This window comes from Strix uralensis, chromosome 28, assembly GCF_047716275.1.
Source record: "Strix uralensis isolate ZFMK-TIS-50842 chromosome 28, bStrUra1, whole genome shotgun sequence".
NCBI classification, from domain to species: Eukaryota; Metazoa; Chordata; class Aves; order Strigiformes; family Strigidae; genus Strix; species Strix uralensis.
This window is the reverse complement of record NC_133999.1, coordinates 2,487,648-2,510,099: the sequence shown is the minus strand read 5'-3', so window position 1 is coordinate 2,510,099 and position 22,452 is coordinate 2,487,648. Positions and strand designations below refer to the sequence as shown.

The following is a 22,452-nucleotide window of genomic DNA, read 5'->3' as shown; positions in this document are numbered from 1 at the left end:
GACACAACAATATGAATGAGAAAATTGGACACTTACTTCACTGAGGAAGGCTGTAGCACTTACTTGATTAATTTCATTAGTTAGTTGGGACAGGATTGTCACTCCTATGATGCAGTGCTCTACACTATCCTGGGGGAGGAAAGGGGGACAGGGAAAGCAGTTAGCAGTGCCAGGATGATTTCATTAAGCTTCACCATTACTCAAAGACCTTTCTGCTTGGAAGATTTCTAGACATGTTTGTCTAGAAATGCTTTATCTTTGTAGTACTGTGACTGGAAAAAAGCCCATAAGCAATACCGAGCAGAGAATTTTTAAGCACTTGATGTTGTAAACAATGCAAAGGGTTCTGAAGAGTTCAGTAACATGAGCTAATAAAAATAGGCACTTTTTATTTAATAGTTGAATCAACATCTTGGTGTTATGCCCTAACTCTGCAAAGACATATTTAGATTTACCCTTTTTAAATCAGTTTGCTTAATTTTAACAGAGGCTGTGGTTTTAAAACCACGTGGAAATTTCTGCAACGTTAGGATGAGCATTGAAGTTGCCAGATGAAAACTCTGGGAAATAAACTTTTTTTTTCCTTCCCCTTTTTAAACTACAGACCTTGAACAACATGAGTAGCAGCTGACCAAGTTTCTCCACACAAGCCTCCTGCCAAGAAGGACAGCCTATCTCCCAGTGAAGGGAGTCCATTCTTCACAGCCTGCTCAGCCTCTGGCTGCACTCGAGACTGCCAACAAGGGGCCAATTGTGAAATAAGTCTGTTACAGATACCTCTTCACTAGAAACGGTAATCCATTTATCAAATGATTTAAGAGAAACAACCTGTATTGTTCTTTTGCCCCAGTTTCTGTTCTGTAGCTAATAAATGATGTTTCCTTTCCTAGCTCCACCTCGCTTTGCACCTTCTGCACAAACTGCCCTGATCCAGCTTCGAAGACTGAACTCATCTGCAACAGAGAAATTCAAGCATATTTAGGCTTGGGACCATGGCTACTTTTCACTGGAGCCACCTCTTGATGACAGTCTCAGTATTTATGTGATAATATCTAGACAGAAGCCACTGGAAAACCTTGTTGAACCGTGTCCTTAAAAAAGTGCAGCCTCCTGTACACTGCAGCAGCCAGAAGAGGTGACTAGAGCAAACGGGAACAGACCATCTCAAACTGAACACAGTCAGTAGATATTCACACCGTTTAATTAGGCCCCTGATTACAAAGCACATGTTCCCCATGTCATGGGCTGGGAGAGTGAGGAATCTAGCTCTGATAATTTCAGCTAAGAGCACCTGCGAGCTATGTGGGACACAGCCCAGAAAGGAACATGATCTTTAAAATTACTCAACACCTTCTAGATCCTACTTCGCTGCAGACATCCATAAATGCCTAAAATAATAGTAGTTAGCCTCTTTTCTGCATGCCCACACTCTACCACTCCAGAACTGAAGCCTTGTACATGTTACATCTCCCTTTCCACACTGGGAAGAATTTCTGGTCATTTTGATCTCTTCTACTGTCTTCCTCTGACTTTTGATTTTGGGACAAATTTCAGAGCAAATAAATCAGTATTCATAGTGTTACAGGATTTACTGATCTCTCTAGGAGGAAGTTTCGGTTTGGAGACTGCTGTTGATAAAAATGCAACTTTCTACCTATACAACCTTTTGGGTTGGGAATGAAACCCTATGCTGTGGTGACAGCACGTACATTTATGAAACAACAGTCAGGACTTCTAAAGAAAATTATGTTAACAATAACGTTTGTGCAGCTCGCTAGTTTTAAGCTACACTGTTATGATAACTCAGCTAAATATCAGACCTGAATTCCATAGATATAACACCCTTACAGTGAATGAAAGTAAGTCAAGCACGGCACATAGTTCCCTTGTAGACAATAAACCCATGTGTTTACCATTTTGCACTGATCAGCATGGTGTATTTAAGCTTGAGAGCTTGAAAGAAGAATTGTGCAACTGGAACACGAGAAGACACGCCTTACCAGTTTCCAGAAATAAATCCCTGCCCCACCAAACTTTTAAATTATAAAAACTGACCTGTCCTGCCAGTTGTCAGCTGCTGAGCCTTGGTAGCCACTATTAAATCAAACGCACAGAGGAAAGACTGGACAGAGGATACCAAGGTGCAAAACGATAACTGAAAATGCCTGCACCTTCAAGCCCCACAAGGTGTGTATTCATCTTACAAAAAACTCTGACCTGTAAAAACCTTGTGACATCTGTGATCACGTTCCTGAAGACATATTCATCCTTCTGACAGTCAAACCAGCCCAACTTTGTGATCCTGGCATATAACTGGATTAGTGCTTGTGTGACAAACGTTGCCAACTTTGGCCTAGTGGCAAGGTAGTTGAGCACATAGTTCCCTGAAACACAGAGAAGAGCTGTATCTGTAGACAAAAACTCGGCAGATGGAACTGAGATGGTAACACTGACAGGAAAAAGCATCTTTTTGTAAGCTGTTTAAAAAAATAAAAGCAGCACAGTAGTGGGTTAGATACCAAAGCTGACCTTTTACTCGTGCCTTAAGCTGTGGAACAGATCTGGGAAGTGGCTAGAGACAGGTGAGAGTTCCCCCCCACAAGCCTAACTTGGGTTGTATCATCAGATGAAGCCCAACCCTCTGTAAGCACATGTAAACAGCAAGAAAAGCTGAAAATATTTCAAGACCTTTCCTCAGGGATGATCATCTACCACATCATTTGTAAAAAAGAAAGCAGGCAATGGCATCCAGACTCCTTCCTTGCAGGAAAGGAAGTATCAGCCGTTCTCCAGGAAAGAGCACTGTGACAGGCTGACTGCTCCCTTAGGAAATACTCTAAATGATATCTCAGAGACCCATAAAGGATTTTCAGTTTTGAAAGCACATCCTCAGAAGAGGCAGGCACCACGCATATTTTATACTCCAAAAGAAATTTATCAAATGCAACTGGTTTATTCACAAGATGACAGAGTTGTCATTCCCTTCCATCTGGAAAAAATTATTTAGCCTTGAACTCTGTTAGGTGACAATATAGGTGAAGATGCCATCTAAGAGAAATGTTTCTTTGTCTTTTGGGCATCCTATACCTTAGGATGCCCAAACTGTAAAGCACAGTAGCTTGCAGAAAACCTCCCACCATGGATGAAAGTCCATACGACAAACATTCGCATTAGTTTGGTTAGAAAAATTAAGTCTTGTACTTACGAATATCTATTCGTTGTTCCAATGGTAAAGGGTTGTTTGTGCGTGACACGAGTTTTGTAAGGCATGTAGCTGCCAGTAACTGGGAGTAGGATGACTGAAAAATAAAAAAAGGACAGACACAAATAGAAGTTTACTGCACACTTTAGAAGATGAAGCAGCAGTGCTGGATTTTTAGCTAATTGCTCTCTAGAAATTTGAGTTCAAAGCATTAATTGGTAAGTATAATATCCTACGTAGAATAAATGCTATGCTTTTATAGACATTAAAGTAGACCAAATACTTGAAGAAAGTGTTTAAGAAACAAAGGAAAAGCTTTTAAAGAGTGGAAGACATTGGACCCGCCCCTGAAGGCAGGAGTAAAACTGCAAACGTAGTCAGACTGCATGAAGTTACCTTCAACACCGTGCCTGAAGACAACTGGCCCTCTGAGCCGCACAAGTATGTTACCATATGTTAAGAAGCACTTACAACTGCCACTTGATCACTAAATAGAGGTTCAAATTTATTTCTTACAAGAACAGCACACAGTCCACCGAACTGTAATTAATTCAGGGATACAAACGACGGCCTTCAACCACCTAAAAACCCTGGCTGCACCCAATTCCATACATCCCAGCCAGGGAAATAACAAGCATTTTGCATGCCAGTTTCTGTAATATATAGTACTGTAGAAAGCTTAGTATCCAAGATGCAGGAAACATCTTTATTCCAAGATTCTCAAGGCCAGTCAGGTATAAAGTGAGTCAGATCCCAGACTGAACAAAAAACCCCACAACCCTCTGGCAAGGGTCAGAGAGGCAATGGATCACATGCAGAGAATGAAACTGGGCTGTAGGAACTTTCCTTAAAAAAAATAAAAGATGATGTATTTCTCCTCAAGTAAACCAGTTACTAGTTCCCATCAGAAGAGCTTCAAATCAGTTTGTTTTTAATTCACTGGACTTCGAGTTTAACAAAAAGTTAAATAATTGTGTAAGTTTGCTAAGCCTGTTAAGTATCACTCTTCTCCCCCTCCCTTCACCACCTCCTCCTGGAGGACTTATTCTTTACAACAGGCTGTTTAATGTTTCCTATTTTTGTGAACAAGGCTCCAATCTGATAGATATGAAAGCTAGATGCACATTCTGCCAAAAGTCTTATCTTTCAAGATCATGTGGCAAAGCCATTTTAAACGTTATTTGTGCTGATACAAAGTAAAAACCAAGCGGCCACTTCAAAAGAAGAAAGCTAAAAAAGTCAGGCAGGATTTACTGCTAGTGTATTTCACATCCTTTCTGTAACACTAATTCTAAAGCACATGATCTAATTTTCCCTGTTTTAAACTGCTGGATTATTAAGACAACACTATAACAGGGGCAATTTTCCAAGGAAACATTCCAGAAGAAACACGGCTGGTTTTATCCCCTATGAAGCTCCGTGCCCACAGCACTTTCTCCCCAAAGCCTGCAGAGGCGGCAGTGAGTTCCCACAGTCTGTGAAACACCACTGCCATAATAATGTTTTCAACTTAAAGCTTGACATGTCTGCGTGGTAGCCTGCGAAGAATGCAGCGAGGCCCACAAGACATTAGAAATGACAACCGTTTGTAGTAACCACTGCAGCAGCATAATTAGCCATCAGCGCCAATGCTTTTTTTGGCATAGGCTGCCCACAAATTGAGATACGTGAGAGCATACTGGGTATGGAATATAAACACTGCATACCAGACCCTGCGGCTATTTCCCTTATCAATGCCCAAAATACCGAGATCTATTTTGGACAGCTATATTGTTTTACATACACTCCCTCTTTCTAGAAGAAGCTGGCACTTGCTCAGGCAGTCTGGACTGTTGGTGAACTCGACCAAGGCTTTCTCTGCCTGGAGCCGTGTCGCAGTGTCTGTGGTCTCATACAGCTGCTTGCACAGGTTCTCTAGCTGGGCTAGGCTCTGGAACACAGGAAAACAAATCAGTTAGAAACAAGGGGTTTTATTACCATTTAATTACACAGTTTAACCCAGGTTATACGTAGGTATACAGACACACATAGGTAACTTTACTGTTTGCGCAGAGGAAGGAAAACACTCAACTCATAGTTCATTCTTCCATCAACTAAATGCATTTAACCTACCAAGTTACCTGTACAGAAATTTCACAGCTACCTCTTCACACCTGACAAAGTACCACATTCCCTCCCCACTTTCTCCCTTTTTTACCCAAACTCGCTCCCAGGGTCAGCGCTCACCCAGCCTGAACGTACCGTACCACGTGGCTGATGAGGTCCAGAAAACCTCTTACATTTTGTGCTGTAATAGCCATAATCCTAACCGGCCCATTTCAAATAGCAAAAAACCACCCTCACATCTAGCTTTTATGTCCTACAGTGTCAAATCCCTCGCAAACTTAGTTTATATTCCCTTTGCAGGGCGCCGTAACAGACTTCAGCAGCTCAGGATGCTGGAAGGATCTCACGTTAAATCTTCTACACTACACATGCCAAAAATACCTAAAGCAGAACAGAGCAAATGAAGAACGGGATGGATGCCTTTGAGCAGTGTCTTTGTGAATGCGTTCGAAGGGAAATAAAACTACCAGGCAGATTCTGTGTGCTCAAACAACTGGAAAATATTTGCCATAAACTGTGATCCAGGCAGATGGTTTCCTCCAGTGAAATCTTAGGTGTCCTAGTTAAAAAGTGGCTTCACAGATGGATATAAATATTCCCCCAGGTTCTTACTGCTAGATTAATAAGCAGGTATTTTCAACTGCTTTAGGGCTACAATCTAAGTTTCCAGGGGTAAATCATTACAAGCATACCATAACTTTTGTGCATCTATAAAAAGGAAGAGAGCATCGGTCGCCTCATTTATTTTCGGAGGAGAGATTGTTATGCAAAAGCTGAGTTACCGACAGGGTCAGACGGCGGCTCCACGCACCACATCAGCACACAGCTGAACGCTTTCTTATACACGAGCACAGCAATTCCACGCCAAAAACACACGGAAGATTTTGATGCTCTGTTGTCGAGATGATCATCAGATAAGACAGTGTTAGAAGAAATACAGAGAGGGACCCTCTGCAGAAATTCTACCTCGTACCATATTCCAGAGCTGGTTTTTTTTTTTTTTTTTAAATTTTATTTTAAATAACAACCTCATGAAAAACATTGCCCTGACAGCCTCACTACTTTAGAGAAATTAGAGAACTTTGCCAAGTGCCAGACAGCAGTTCAACATACAGTATTGTTTTTGAGAAAAGCAAAACCCAAAGACTTAAGCTCTGCACAGAAAATCCTCAAAAATCTAAGATGGATATAAACCATTATTAACCATAAACTGTTATAAACCATATTAACTCCCGTTAAGCATTTGTCAGCACCTGTCAGTTCTCATTACAAATCCACTTCCAGTTATTTAAAATCAGTTGGCAAAGTCTACATAGAAGAAGGTGCCTGTTTATGTGCATCATCTTCAGCCCAAGGACAAAACACCATTTTCTCTAAATTTCCAAAATCCTTGCCACCATTTATCAATTTGAAAAGCTACCAGGACCATCCAGTCCACAGGCGTACGATGGACTGAATCCTTGGGAAGTGGCTCAGCCCAGCTCCACCACCACAGGACAGTGAGGAATCGCAGCCCATGGTCCCACACCGACCCGATGAACAACGATCCAGAGAGCATAGCTTATGATTTTGAAAAAAAAAAAAAAAAAAGAACTGAGTTTTAAAAAGTTTTACATCACCGTGCATTAATTCTTCGAGAAGCTCAGGAATGGGGTTTCCCCTACAGTTAGCTTTCTTCACACCTCTGAGAAACGCTAATTCCCTGCGACTTCTGTGACTCAGTGGCAATAACCAGGGCTCCTTTTGTGCGACACTCGCCATGACAAAACACCCTTGTTTGTGCACAGTGCGAGATCCGTGCCAGCCTTCTTGCAGATTACAGTTAGTTAACTCCCTCGGAGCCAGAGGAAACACACGACCTCCGGGACTCAAACAAAACAATGACAAAATGCCAACTGCACCAACCGAATAGCCTGTCTGCTGCCCAAGGGATGTGGCACACAAGGTCACCGTTAAATGCCCCATTAATGACACCGCGGTCATTAAAGCACAGTTTTACAGCAGAAAAAAAATAAATAAAAAAATCACACAGATGGAAAAGCTAGTCCAAATTATCCAGGAGTGTGAATCCAGCAACTCAGTGGGAAATAAAAGTGCACTCTATTCACGTTAGATTAAGCCAATCATCCACAGCAGGTTTTAAACATATTTTTAATATCACGTCTTTTATTGTGCAGTGTCAGCTGTCCCGAGTATCCCTGCCCAGACAACCCTGAAGTTAAAGTTCACTTGATGCTTCTTCCTCATGGTATCCCCAGATATGTGGCTGCAGAGGGATATGGAGAGGATTTTGGGGCACAATACCAAAGCCTATGAGGGCAACTCAACGGGAAAGCTGATGTCCAAACTTGGGAGTTTTCATCCATTATTTCAAGTTTGTGAATGGTTATTTTTTAAATTTCATGTGCTCAAATACCCAAAAAACCACATTCATGATAAGCTGTCATCCGACCAAATACATTTCTCTGATGAAAAACCTTTTTGCATCAATTTATTGGTGAGACAACCCTAAAAATTCTTTCCTCCTCTTGCGCCTTAACTCGATTATCTGTCACACAGACAGGCAGAGCAGTTGAGCTGCCCTGACACCGCATTCTGGGTCTGCAACATTAAGTTTTCAGCACATTTTAATATGGCCATGATGAGGGCAGTGGAGTTCCCCTCCTCTCTGCCAACGGGGTAGAAATCAGGCAAGGCTTACTCCAGCACCCAGCTTTGAAAGTCAGAGATGTTTGGGTGTTAATGGTAGCAAGTAGGTGGGGATTAATTCACTACAGAGACCAGGCAATACCCACTCTTTCAACCAAGATAGAAAAAAAAAACCACAACATAGTGTAACGATTATGCAGGGCAAGAGCTCTGCATATTCTAGATAAGGAGTAAAGCATGAGACAGCAGAGTATTTGAAACGGGGAGACACTGGCATCCCGCGAGCGCTGCGGGCACGGGCTGCGTTACACCATGGACAGGAAAGGTACGCGGCCGGTGACCTGAGAAGAAAAATACCAACCCAGACAATTACAACTAACCAAAACCTGTGTTCATCGCTCCTTTGAGAATGAACAGCTCCAAAAACTCTTAGCAAAAAGAAGAACCCAGAACCTAGGGAAGGCAAGGAGGCGTTGGTGGGGGCTCGGGAGACGCCGCAGAGGTTGGGATGGCTCTGCGGCCGCGGGGCAGCGGTCGGGAGGGCATTTTAGGAGGAAAACAGCTGAGTCACGGGAGACAGCCCCAAGTGTCAAACACCTCCTGCCTCAGCCCCTCCCAGCCTTCCGAATCGCTCTTATCTGCTCCTCACATGACGGCACTGAAATCCCAGGATTTTTCTACAGTTGCACATACCATGTTCTATTAGCCCGTACTAGTACACCCAAAGCACTTCATGAAGCAACAAAAACACCCCCACATGGTCCAATTTCTCTTATACATCGCACTACAAAGGCTAAATGACAACCAGAACCACTGGTCATCTCCCAGCTAGGAATATGTGACTTAAACACACACTGAAATGCCTAAACTGCTGCTAAATTTTTCACGTAACCACCTCTCGACTCCAAGCTCAGCACAGACGATGATCACCTCACTTCTCCTCCTACACGCACACACATTTTCTTCCCCTTGACACCAAGATCCAAACAATGCCTATGCTTTTCCCTCCAATCAAGTGCGCCAATTAATGCCTATTAATGGAAATCTGTATCCTATCTCAGTGTTCTTCTAAATCCAGCTTCCAGGCATGACATCTCGTTATGTCGCCGACTCTAACTCTTAGATTTTATTTTTTTTTGCAAACAGAAGTTGAGTAAGCTTATGTCCCTAGGAAAAATAACCCAAACCAACATATTTTTGATCCATCTCCCCAAACTGAAGTTCAGCCCTACACTGCAAAGTACCAGAGGATAATGCAACACACCCTGCAATTGACTCCAACGTCACTGTTTTGTATGTGGCAGAAGTGTTTTTCAACAAGGGGAAGTGTATTTATCAGAAACCAGCAAACGTGACAGATGATTAGTAAAAATTCCACTCGCTTCCGCCCCCCCCCCCCCAAACATGCTCCAAGGGAAGTTTTGCTGCAGACCAACATCCTACAGAGAGTGGGGGGCTCCTTCCCACTGGTGAAGCTCTCTCCACTGTGGGCTGCAGAGTCCTGAGCAGGAACTGCCAATCCCTCAGCCTCATACGAACTCTGCATCATGTTATTGCTTATTTCTTTAATAATATCAAACGCTGAGAAGAAATGAGTTTTCCTCCATATACGGCAGCCCCTTTGTATGATCTTGGCCTCAGATGTTTGTCCACTGAGAGCAGCTGTGGAGCTCAAAATGTGGAAAAAAACCCCAACTTATCAATCTCATTTATACTACAAGCTACAAATAAAACTCGTCACTGTTCAGTGTTTTCCCCATGGTGAAGATAAACAATGTGTGATCATCTTTAAAATGATAAATACTACAAGGAAAGTAACAGCTACCTAAAAGGAGTCCCCGGGGGATGGCTGGGGAATTGATCTTATATTACACGGTTGCTTAAGCAACGCTCTTTACATCCAAGGGCTGCAATAAGCTCTAGGCAGGTTTAGTTCAATAGAGTTTGACTTTGCCATGCTGACAGTTCCCATTTCAGAAAATTGAGGAAACGCACGCTGTGCTCGGCGTACTCAAGATGGCAGAGCCAGAAAGTAAGCAGGAGCGCACACAGCCAGCCCCCATCGCTCGGGGGGAGCGGGCAAGCAATAACCCCACAGATTCAGACATCTAAAATGGAATATTTGGCTTAACAAGATCAATCCAAACTTTTCTGCTGCCTGGTGGTTCTTGTCCTGAAGGATGTGCATTGCTGTAAATCCTCCAGGCACACATTGTTTCCAAGACACTCCTTCCTCCTGCCTTATGGTTACTGACTCCCTGAGCCAGAGATCCTGCAACATGTTTAATACAGTTATTTTTGTCCCAAGCACATTCATCCATTTTAATATCCCCCAACTGATTCCCCCATATGTTATAATCAAAGTCAGACTTCGCAAGCGCCGGGCAACCGCAGGGCAGACAATGAGATGTTTCCATCCCCGCTCACTACGAGCGTGCAACAGGCCCCACAAGTTACCTGCGTACCTCCAGGACATGACACCTCAGAGGTGGGAAGAGACCATCATCTCTTTTTCCGTTCCCTTGAACGTTTTCTCTCTAAGGAAGACCGATTTCTACATTTGTCAGTAAACCCCCAGAGCACACGGTGTTCAAGCAATGCGAGAGGCAGGGCACGCTCCTCCAACGCTGCACCCAGAGCCTTGCCTTCGGTCCTGTGCTGGCACAGCGTGTCTCGGCTTCTGCTCTTCAAAGCTGCAGGCATTAGCTAGCTTTTCTCAACTGCTTGTCGACTTCACAGCAAAACAGGGAGGAAGAGGAGGCAGCATGCAGTCAGGGCTCCGAAACACTGCTTTTTAACAAATGCAACCGTGCAATGAAGATGCATCGCAGCAGTCAAAGGGCCCTGGTGTTTTAAGTGACTGAGGCTCAGAGAATGCCTCAGGTCACTTGATGAATGTCAGGTATTTCAACCAAAAATAAAAAAGCTTTTAAGCTGAGCGATGCAACTATTAACTGCCAAGGACCAGGATGATGCACTCCGTAAGCACTCATAGCTGTAAAAGTCAAGGTCTCATGGCTCATCACCCTTATTTGTTAAGAGAATCTGAACAACAAATTGCCCATTTCCATTTACCCTACTAATAACAGAGAAAGCAAACCTACCTACACCCTTCCAGCACATCTCAAAATTATTTATTGCAGTAGTATTTTCAGGCATCTCCCCGCATCTCTCGGGGAAGCAATAAAGAGCTCTCATTTCTTTCTCCAGGATGAACGTTCGTGTCTTCACACCCAGATGGAAGAGGGCTTCCTTCAGGATTCAGCCCTGCCGTTTTACCGCGCAACGCTCTGGAGCAACTCCACACCCCGCCCCACAGAAACGCTTCAAATTAACACTAACACTTCCCATTACTTAGTACTGACAATGTACAACCTTGGGTGTTACACAGGGCAGGTTCTATCCCCAAGAGCTCAAAGAGGAGGAACATGATACCCTTGAGTGGGTGGTGAAACTGTTGAGAAACTCTTCAATATTCTAGTTGGGTGCAAATAAACACTAGTGCATCATTTTATCAGGGTTTAGCTCTATAAGGACAGCCACTTATTTAGCTATCTGCTAAAAAATGAGGGAAAAGACAAGGCAATGTTTGGCTTTCCAACACAGGGCATGTTTTAAGTGAGTGGTCTTGAAGCTAATTATACCTCAGCGGCCAGGGGCACTGAGAACAGATCGAGGGCTAAAACCACCAAAAGAAACCTCTACATTTCTGCATCATCAGGACTTGCAGACTCCATGTGCAGATACCAACAGACATGAAATAAATTAAGAGGAGGTTTGACAATGCATCAGATTTTTTTTTTTTTTTTTTTTTAAAGAACAGATGCAGCGAAAATGGGAATCATCCCTGCTTTCAGCGCTGGCCAGCTGGCAGCGTTCATGTCACCTTGACCGTGTTCTGCGCTTGCACTTTTTTCACGCAGCACCAAGTCTGATATAATGCACAACTCGAACTGCTAATTGGAAGGTCTGATTTCTATGGAAAAACAGCCACGTATCTACTATCTTCTCTGAACACTACATGTAATTGCGCAGCGTTACTCACTTGAATGCATAATTCAGTTAGAAGAGGAGGTTTGTTATAGAACAAATGGGAAAAGTAAAACAACAACAGAGATATGATGGCCCAAGGCACCCACATTCTGAGGTCATCAGGAATTACACCACTGATGAAGGAAAAAGTGGGCAGCCAGGAAGATGCACATGGCTTCAAATTATGGCAGCTATTTCTTGCATGGGAAGTCTGCCAGTCATACTTGAGGAAAGGTGAAGTTGAAAAAAATCCACTTGTTTTATTTAAAAAAAAAAAAAAAGAAAAAAATAATCTTTGTTAGCTACTTTCTGGAACAATAAATCATGTGCTGTTTTGAAGAAACTGCTTCTATGCCATGACTGATTTCTACTAAACTTAAGACAACAGGGAATGGGTGAATTACTGAATTCTACCCCAAGAAAGGCCTCTCTCTCGGTGGGAGGACTCAGCGGGGCCCTAGGCAAGGACAGCAGCACAACTGGCCTGGTAACTGCAGCAAGCAGGTACTCCTCCACTTCTGAGGATAAAAAAGAGAGGCTGGAGCAGCACCAACACCTCTGCTACAATGGGAGAATGAGTCACTCCTGTTTTTCTTTACCTTTTTATTTATATGCCACAGCTAATATTCCACTTCGGCAACCGTACGCTTCTAACCTCTCTTTTTCAGAGCTGAACGTTTCTTGTGCATCTGAGGGCTTTTCATTTGGCAAAGGTTGGCCATTTCCTAACGAGCAGCAACCAGGAAATTGGGAAACAGCAAGCCCAACACACACACGGGACCAACGCAGCGCTCAGTAGACAAGAGATGGGAAAGCTGCAACCATTTGGATGAGCTAAACCTCTCAGAATTTCTTCTACGTGTTGATAACAATTACAGGACGTATTATAAAGAGAAAGGAGTCCTGCCACGCAAATCAGCATCCCCCATTTCAGTAATGTGGGCACGTGGTCCAGGTAGGTACCAAGGTCACTGCATTTCCCACAGTAGACAGAAATGTTTTTCATATTATTAGGATTATCAGTACAACCCAAATATCCCTAGGTGTGAACACAATTCTAGAGAACAGATAGACTCAGACTTCGGGTATTTAGTCTGAAAGACACCTCTGACACCTAAGATGGTTATTTTGGAAGGGGACAGCCTATGTTTTGTGTCTCAGAACTAGAAAATCAGGCACCAGAGTTCTTTGCCTGTGCAGGTCTGTAAGGTACGGACAGATTCAAAGCACTGCTGCACACGATGTGAGCAGGAGCTGGAGCTATGAAGGCTCTTCTCTAAAGGGTACTGTGAGCATTGTGGGGGATTATTTTTGATTTATTTAGATAGCAGGATAACCGCTGCAGGGTGCCACTTTGGAGCACTCCACAAAAAGCAGTAACACACCTTCTATTCTTCTGATAGTTTTAACTGAGTAATATTTTTTTCTTGGAAGTCTAAGAAGAACAGCTCATTTAGAAAATTATCTGAATGAACTGAAAATTGCTTTTGAGGTCACTGATCCCCCTGCTTGCTTTACATTTTGTTAAGAGGCAGGGGAAAAAAAAAAAAGTCTTCAGCATTGCCTCATCCCACCAGATTCAGGATGCGGAACAGAAGGTGAGGAGTCTCATGGCAGATACCAGAGCCTAGGGAGGAAAACCACGGCAGCTGCACTGCTGGGCAAGCTAACTGCAGTGAAGCAAGGTGGCTTGCAGATTTCTGGGTCTCATCTTCTCCAACAGAGATAAAGAAAACATTCAGGGCCTTGGCTTTGCAGAACAAGCCACCTTCAGGTGCAACAATCAATACCACGCATCCAGGCACTGCGAGCAGTAAGCGTTTTACCAAAAAACGCCAACAACTCAAAACCAGGCCCCACACACCGACAGGTCTGCGCCAGGCCTACAGCACGTGAATTTGTTTGAGACACAAAGCTGTGCTCCAAGATGATGGTTGAGAAGAAAACAGAAGCCTTCCAAATGCCCCGCAAACTCTTGGAGGCACCTCTGATCATATAAAATATTAAAGTTACCATGGGACTGCTCAAACTCACCATCCAGAACCAGCAAAATAATCCAAGCACTGCAAATCATCTTCAACTTATTGGTTAAACTACTGTCGGCTACGACATTAGGAAGTGCTAGAAGAGAAGCAACAGAATTAGTACTTTCCAGTACAAAGTCCTTGGACTATAACTCCTGTAATCACTGTGTTCACAAACACGCTGAACTGGTGATACAAGGGCACAGAGTTTTTAAACAGGAATTCAACCAAAACACTTCGATGATACAGCAGTAACACCCCTGTCCAGTGGGAATACAGTAAACAGAGAACAATTAAGTCAGAATGATGGGCTGTGGAACAAGCCACGTAAAAGGTGCATTCAGGAACCACACATGACAGAAAATGCCACTGCAGGACAGACATAAATCCTCTGCGGATCTAGAGTTGTGAGTCCACAGGGTGTATGGATGCAAAGCTCATTTTACTGGCAACAGATAAAAAGAATGGAAACAACTTAAAGATGATCCTGAAGTGGAGGTATTTAGCAGAAAAATGGAGGCTATTTCTTTTACAAACTGATCTTACAACAGGAGAAAACACATAGTCTGCTGGTAATCCTGCTACAAGATAAAGTGACTGAAAGATATATTTCTCAGCTAAGAGGAACCTTTGTGATGATCTTACCTCATCTGTGATCAGATTTGTTGGACGTTAGACAGACAGGAGCAAGAAGGCTTGCCTGAGCTGCAGAAAATAGTATGTCAGCTGGGACAGGAATTCTGACCCATTCCTTGAAATAGCAGGAGTCCTCACTGCTGAGACCACAAAGGCTAAAAGGTGTTAAAATGTTCAAATTCCCAGATCGCCTGGTTTTGTGGATCTGACTCCTCAGTCCCACCAGATTCAGCGCAAGTTAAGCTCTCTCCCTCCCAATATATCCTCCCACCTCGAGAGACATGACTCCAGAGCTACAAACCAACCCAGACGAGAGGTTAAAGCCTCTTTGCCATTGCTGAGTTAAGGCCAGAGCCCGTTTCAGCTATAAACAGAGATAGGATGTTAATGAGCAGCACAGAAACATCCATGAAATGCTTCACAACCTCCGTGCCTTACACATCATTTTAATATCCTTAAACCGGCGTTATTTTAAATCCTACAGTTAGAAGGAAAAAGGCAATTATCAGCGACAGATTTCTCTAAGGCTGCCCAATGGCCGTAAGGGTGTCAAAATACCAACTGACTTTGCACTTGTGTGCAAGAAAGCAGCGACAGCGATGGTGCTGATCAGTCAACGCAATCCAAGTTCGAGTGCCGTGCCAATCCGCCTGTCTGATTCCTGTAAACACATTCTTGTCTGATTTTCCTGGTTTTGTGTTATTAACAAGAATGCTGAACAATATGTTAAAAGGAGGGAGAACTGTAAACTTTAATTTAAAAAGTTCAGCTAGGGACCCGCAGTTAGACTTTGAACTACCAAAATGCTGCGAGCAGAAAGAAGTGCTCTCACATTCTATACGGAGTTTGAATGATCTCAAACAAGGGAAAAGGGGAGACAACAGTCTGTTAAAAGATGAAAGGTGTATTTTCTCTTCTAGTGCTAAAACGAAACTTTTTACTCTCGGGCTGGGTGTTGATTTAGATGCAAGACTCGTAGCAGGTAAGTGCCGGTAAGCCAGACGGCCCCGCGAGCACACAGCGCGATGTTTAACCAGCGCTCCTGCTCCGGGTACCGCAGGACAACACACGACGCGGCACGCGGGGACGGCCTGGCACCGTGCTCTCCTCTGCCCACCCGCAGCACGGGCAAAACGGCAGGAGACGCAGCCCAGAGCGGCTATAAACAACAGGAGAACACATTACACAGTGCAATCATTGGCCAATTGCACCCAAAAATAGTTTAAATTGTCAAAGAGCTGCTAAAAAAATACTTCTTGTTCACAGCACCCAACTGTGGCACGTTATTTTTCTGAAGTGCAGCACATTTTTCAGCCTGGTGAATTACTTCTGATTTCCAGAGGAGAACAACAGGCAAGGGGTGAAGGAAGAGAAGGAGCAGACTATCAAAGCACATTTATAATGTAGATCTTACATCACCCAATATTCAAAGTATGCCACCAGTAAGATGTCAAGCACCAGAGCATAAAGCTGATGTTTTATCCTGACCACACCAGGGCAACGAGCTTCCTACTGGCAAACCGTTACCGGAGTTAGCAGGGCCCACAAATAAAACTTCACATTTTGTCCTTGATGAGGAACAAAAGCAAAAATGTCAAGCTTTTGCTGAAATATCTTCTGGGTGGTTTAGCAACTATCCTCCAACAGTACCTTTTATTAGTTTGTTAGAACTAACGCATACTAAAAATATCCAACAAGAACACACCACCAGCGTCAACAACTGCCCGCATGAGGCCACACCAACCATCAGCTCAGTGAGTGACAGATCCTTAAGGTCTGGTCCGACTCTGAAGGTATAAGAAGCATTTAATTAAAACTCTTCCCTCTAAGAAGGTCTAAGTCCTGTATTCCTTGCACAATCAAGAACAGGGAGAACCCAAATCAAGCCAGAAAGGACCTACCACCAGCTAATTGCCCAATCAGTGGGCTCTGACTTCAGGCTATCAGAGATACCTTATCGTGTTAACACCTGGGTGTGTTTGGCTCCGACATTTCCAGAGGTGACACCAACCAGGCTTGACTGGAAAAACTAAAAAAATTTTCAGGTGGTCTTTTCCAAGACTACAGACCCACTGTGGAGAAGAAGTCAGCTGTGCCAAAGTCAGACAAGTAAAGAAATAACAAAACCCTTCTTGCAAATCAAAGCTGAAGATGTGCAGAGAGCATCACTGGGTATCACACAATGGGCCAAAGATGCAAGAGCATAATTATGTTGGGAAAAATGAGAGTAACCTCAGACACTGGCTACTCTTACAAAAAAAAAAAAAACACCCACCTAGATTCTTGCAACTAAGCCACACAACTGTACCACCAGAAAAGCATTGCAAACTATTCATAAAAGCCTTCTTGAAAACACAGTTTAGAAGCAGGAAGACAAAAACTACATTTTTGCTGACAATTTTAAGTAGCAAAAATGTAACTTCTTGAACTTTGTTTTAGTGGGCCTGAGCCCTATCGACTCATAGAACACCACTGCACTGTCCAAAAACAAGGGCAGTGAGACATTATTAACAGTAATAAAGTTCTTGAGCTACAGAGCATTCAGTGTTCTCTTAAAATGATTAAAATGAACAAATCCTCCTTAATTGTATTAGCGTTGGCTAACCCGAGGGAACACAGCTCGGTCGCTGAAGCAGGGAGAGGAGACCAGCCATCTGACAGCACAGTCCCAGCCCCGACCTCTCTGCCCTTCCCTGACTGTCGTAGCAGGTACCCAGCTCACGCCAAACGGAGCTTTACCTTTCCCCTTCAAGACACAGAAGCTCGGAGATGATCTTCAGGTGAACTATTACGGGTGGAATTATAACCTAAACGCAGAGTAGCTCCAGCTCACTGAATTCAGCAACAAAGTCTCCCACAGGCTTCAGTGAGGCCAGGATTTCACCCCGAGCCTGGCCCTTGGCAGGCTGCTAATGAACGTGAAAACCCACAACGAGGCCACCACGTTCTCCTTTCCCATCTGGGCTTCAAAACACCATCGTCTGGAGGAGGCGCAGCAGGCTGGGGCTGCTGCCAGTAACCACGTATCAGACACCTTCCCTGCTACCTAAGGGACCCCGAAGTACACCCCAGATGTGGCTGGGGGACCAGGAATAAGCTGCTGGCCCTGGAGTCCCCAGAGCCAAAAAGGAGCGTCCACTTTTATTACATCCAAGTTTGGCTGCCGAGATCTTGAGATACTGAACTGCAACCGTATCCCTCCACCTTTCAGCTGAAATCCAACTCTCAACACCCACCACTGGTATTCCGCAACCACTGGTGCTGAGCATCCAACAGTGCAGTTTAAAAATGAAAAAGCTTAATTTGCAAAAGAAATGCTGCCAGATCTATTTTTAGCCAAAGCAGTGTTTCCCCCTCCCCAGGTCCTGAGCACTCCTGTGGGCTATTCTGAGATAAACCCAAGTCCTTAGTAAGAGCTTTCAGCAATTCCAATGACACTCGGAAGGTAAAAGCTTGAACTAAACCAAACGAAAAAGTATTCTAAGCAATTTGTAGTTGGGCAGCAGGCTACATCGTGACTCTTTTACCAAGCAAGTGCAAGGTTACCGAGATATCAAATGGGAAACATGCATCTTAAGTCTCCAGGGTTTCCTCTGGAGCAAGCTGAATGTTATAGATTTCTAGAGCCAAATTAGATTTTGTGTTTGAGCCAAAACAACGTCCTTTAGAATACAGAAACACACAAGGAAAAAAAAACATTTGGGTCCTATTAGGCATGGAGAAGGAATTGCCCTAGGAAACAGCCTTGAAAAATCAAGTCGTGTCCCCCTCAGTACACGAGCATGACATAAAGGAGCCTCCAAAACCAGTGAGAAAATCCCCGTGTCCTTCCTCACATCACACTCGTGACCCGTTTCTGTGTATTACCAACACATGGTGGATGTGACACAAGAAAGCCTATCCAAACACACTTTTTAATGATTTTTTTCCACTGAGCTCCCTCCACAACTATATCGAGATGAAAGAAGTCACTTCTGGCTGCAGCCTGCTTGGTGAATCTGGAGGCCCCAGCAGAACTGAACCTGCACAAACACAAAACTGCTCCAAACACGGAAGTTTTCCGGCTTGGAGCAAAGCGCTATCAGCTCATTTAACAGTTAAAAAGAGAAAACTCAGTGCCAATCTCTGGGATTTGAAACACCCAGTCCTGAACCTAAAATCAGATAGTGTGGAAGCAAAAAATGGGATGCAATTTCCTTTTTAGATGCCAGAATTCTTATTTTTCTCTTACAAGTAGCCACCTCAGCACCTGTCCTGTTCCTCTAATGAGCCCAAATTTCTTCCATTTCAACTTGGAGTCAGGCTACCAAGAACAGACAGTAAGTCGTCAGACAGAAGCAACACCAATTTTTAATCAGTGCAATGATCTTTTTAAATTCAAGACAAATGAAACATTCAATATACTAAGTCACAGAATTCATAATCATCCTGCAACAAACGTTCTCCCACAGGAATATTCACATTCAGTAAGTGCATCCCATTTTAGGGCAGCAGCATAGCAAACATCTAAGGGGCCAGCAAAGTGGAAGAAAAACAAAGATGACATAAATCTGCTTCCAAGAAGGGGAAAAAAGGGAGAAGGGGATTCCTATTTGCCCACAAATCTAACTGCGGTGACATCCTCACTGCTTTCCTCCGTCTCCACTGTGAGCAAGTTTAAGTGCTGCTTACAAGACTTGAAATATTAATTCCAAACAAGGTCGTATGAGCTTTTTGAGAAGTGGAAAAGTCGGCGTACGGCAATTTGCTTTAAGACTACAGGACTCCTTTTCAGGCACACAAAATCATCTGATTCTCTCTGCTCCTGTATCAGTATCACTGCATCCTTTGTTTCCAGACGCTGAACAGTCCCCCTTGAAGAGCTGCTCAACAGGAAAGCACCAAGCTAGCTTTGACTACACGATTCCCACCAACAAAACTGGTGGGCTCACGCACAATTTGCATAATGTCTGTTTTTTCAAGATGATATTCTCTTTCATTAAGGCCTTAAAAGTTTGTCTTTATCCCTACTGTTGCCCCATATTGTAAATAACTTCAGCACAGATGCAGTCTATAAATAATGCTTTTGTACTTCATCACGTATTAACACACCAGGTACAACCCCAGGAAGCTCCACTGTGAACATGTAACACCCAACCCAAAGCTCTCAAGCAGCAGCAGCAGGACTTTACTAACCTGCTAAACTCTGCGCAGCTTTTGACAGCCGGTATTTATTTGCAAATCCCTGTTCCCATTAAAACAGGACCAATTCCCACAGCATATGTCATAAAACCAACTCTCTCAATTATTCACACTGATAGTCAACATCTCCCCGTGACGCTGGATAACTCAATCACCGTTCTGTTAAATGAACACGACGTTTGATAGGGGAGCCTCCGCAGCTTAGCTCAAGCCTTATGTCCAAAAGACTGGCGTTTTGCATTAAGACCTCTCACCAAAAATTTAATTTATTAATAAAAACCACTACTTCCTCCAGCCACAAAAATCCATAATCAGTTTTGGAGGGAACGTCACGCTCTCCTTTCTTGAGGGAAAGCTCCTCAGAGCTACTGCTTAATGCCTTTACCTGCAGCAAAGAGAAAAAAAAACAAACAGAGACAACAACACCCAAGCAAACCCCATCCAGCTACGGCACATAACAATTTTGTTAGCTATATTTGTCCTGTACAGGAACTGCGCCAAGCTGCAGGTGCCTTAACTGTATTTGCAAATCAGTTTTCCTCTGAGTGGAACATCTTCCAAGCCTCTGACGTTAAACTTTAACTAACCAAGTTGAACACAGCAATTGCAACCCTGTTCTTAGGGCTTAAACTTCCATTTGCTCAATTCAATATTTAACAAAGAAAAGCAGGGTACGAAGCACAGTTTTAAAGCAACAAGAGCAGCTGTTCCACCTGCCTTCAGTGTCAAAACACAGGCTCGCCAGCTAAGTTTTAAAGGTAGGGCTCGACTCATGGCAAACGAATTCAGAGTTTCTTCAGTAAATTTAGAGCCTATGAATTGTTTAATAATGCAGTAATTCCTCTCCTCCTCTGAGATTACCCAAGAGACGTTTGCCAGCAACCTTGCCAGACAACCTGAGAGCTGTACGGCTCTATTCTGAGTTAATAAACTGCTCACCCTTGTGGTTCACAAGGGTATCATGTGAAGAATATATTTATTTAAAAGTTGCATGGATAATATGTAACTACCCGTGTCATTACAGTTTAGCCAGTCTTTTGGACACCATGCAAATCCTGTGCGAGTTCAACTAAAATATTATGCAAAAACACCCTCACCATTTCCCCCAGCTGTACCTATTTTTACTTTTTCTGTCAGTGACAGCACCGACTCTTCAGAGGGTTTTCCATCTCCTCACGCAAGCCTGACTCGGTTAAAGCCACCCTCACCTTTGATTTGCCTCCCGGCTCCTGTACACAACAGCAGCGTGCTTATCCGCGCAGGGTTTTGTTTTTAACGCTAATCAAAACAGTTTACCTAAACGCCTCGCAGCTGGAAAATAAAACAAACGCGACTGGGCAAAGCAAGAATGCAAAGCCCAAAGCTGGGGCGAGGGACGGCGGCTGCAGGGGCCTGGCTCCCGCAAAGACACCGGGAAAGACGGGGCTCGGGCAGCGGGGGGTGCTGGAGCGGAGCCCGCTGTTCGTTTCCAAGGTGGTGGCGGGGGGATCCGAGTTTCCTTTCCCCAAACGTTTGTTACCGGCGTTGCTAGAAAACTCCACAGCGGCGGCGGGAGGAGGCACAGGCCGCTCGGCCGGTAAACACCGGCGGCTGCAGCCGCCCTCCCCCGGTGAAGTCGCCCTCCCGGCGGCCTTTCGCCCCGGGGAGGCCGGGAAGGGCCCGGCGGTGACACATGCCAAAGCCTGGAGCCGCCCGGGGCTCTCCGGTAAACACGGCCCGCGGAGGGAGGCGGACGGGGAGGGGGGGGCGGACGGGGAGGGGGGGGCGGGCGGGCCGCGCCGCCGGCCCAGCCAGGCCGCTCGCCCCCGCGCCCGCCATGCCAGTGCCCGCGCCCCCCCGCCGCCCGGCCCACACGCGGCCGAGGGCCGGGGCCGCGCTGTCGCGGAGGGGGAGGAGACGGGGAACCCCGGCGGCGGCAGCACCTCCACCGCACCGCGGGGCCTGCGGGCCCGCTGCCACCCCCGCCGCGCCGCGCCGGGCCGGGCCTCACCGGGCCTGGTCTCACCACACCGGGCCGGGCCTACCCGCGCCCCCGCCGAGGCCCGGCCCCGCGTCAGGCCGGCCGGGCGGAGAGGGGAGGCGCATCCCGCCCGGCCCCACGGGCGGCCCCGCGGCGCGGCCCCCCCCCCCCCCTCACCTGCACATGATCCGCCATTTTGCTCCATTCATGCTCCGCTCCCTCCGCCTCCGCCGGGCCCGGCACGCGCCCGCCCCCCCCCCCCGCGCGCGCTTTCCCCGCCCGCGCGCACGCGCGACGGCCCCCGCCGCCCACTGCGCCTGCGCCGCGCGCCCGGCCCCGCCTCCCCGGCGGGGGCCACGCCCCCTCACCCCGCCCCGCGGCGCGCCCGCTGCGGCGCGGGTGACGTCACGGCGGCAGCGACGCAGCGGAGGGAGGGGCGGGCTTTGTTGACATGGCGCTTAAAGGGGCCGCGCGTCCGGAGGGCCCTGCCACCTCCCCTCGGCTCCTGGGGCCCCCAGTGTCTCGCACCAGTGCTCCCAGTGTCCTGCAGCTGTGTCCCCGATTCTCTGCACCAGTGCTCCCAGTTACCCCAGCCAGGGGCACGCCTTGTGCCCCAGCAGCCCCTGCACCAGTGCTCCCAGTACCACCAGTACCCAGCACCA

General features: G+C 45.5%; 1 protein-coding gene across 2 annotated transcripts in view; it reads right to left on the bottom strand.

Annotated features, from left to right (window-relative positions):
- Positions 1–22,042, bottom strand: part of XPO7 (exportin 7) — a 48,837-nt gene extending 26,795 nt beyond the window's left edge. Inside the window, exons 1-5 of one of the 2 annotated variants that reach the window (XM_074852272.1) lie at positions 21,968–22,042; positions 4,986–5,132; positions 3,206–3,299; positions 2,218–2,384; positions 37–129 (exon numbers count right to left, since the gene is read on the bottom strand). In XM_074852272.1, the coding sequence (XP_074708373.1) occupies positions 37–129; positions 2,218–2,384; positions 3,206–3,299; positions 4,986–5,132; positions 21,968–21,985 (519 nt within the window). In that variant the 5' untranslated portion in view covers positions 21,986–22,042. The remainder of the gene's footprint in view (positions 1–36; positions 130–2,217; positions 2,385–3,205; positions 3,300–4,985; positions 5,133–21,967) is intronic. The other variant, XM_074852273.1, reaches the window with a different exon arrangement.
- Between the last annotated feature and the right edge of the window lie 410 nt (positions 22,043–22,452).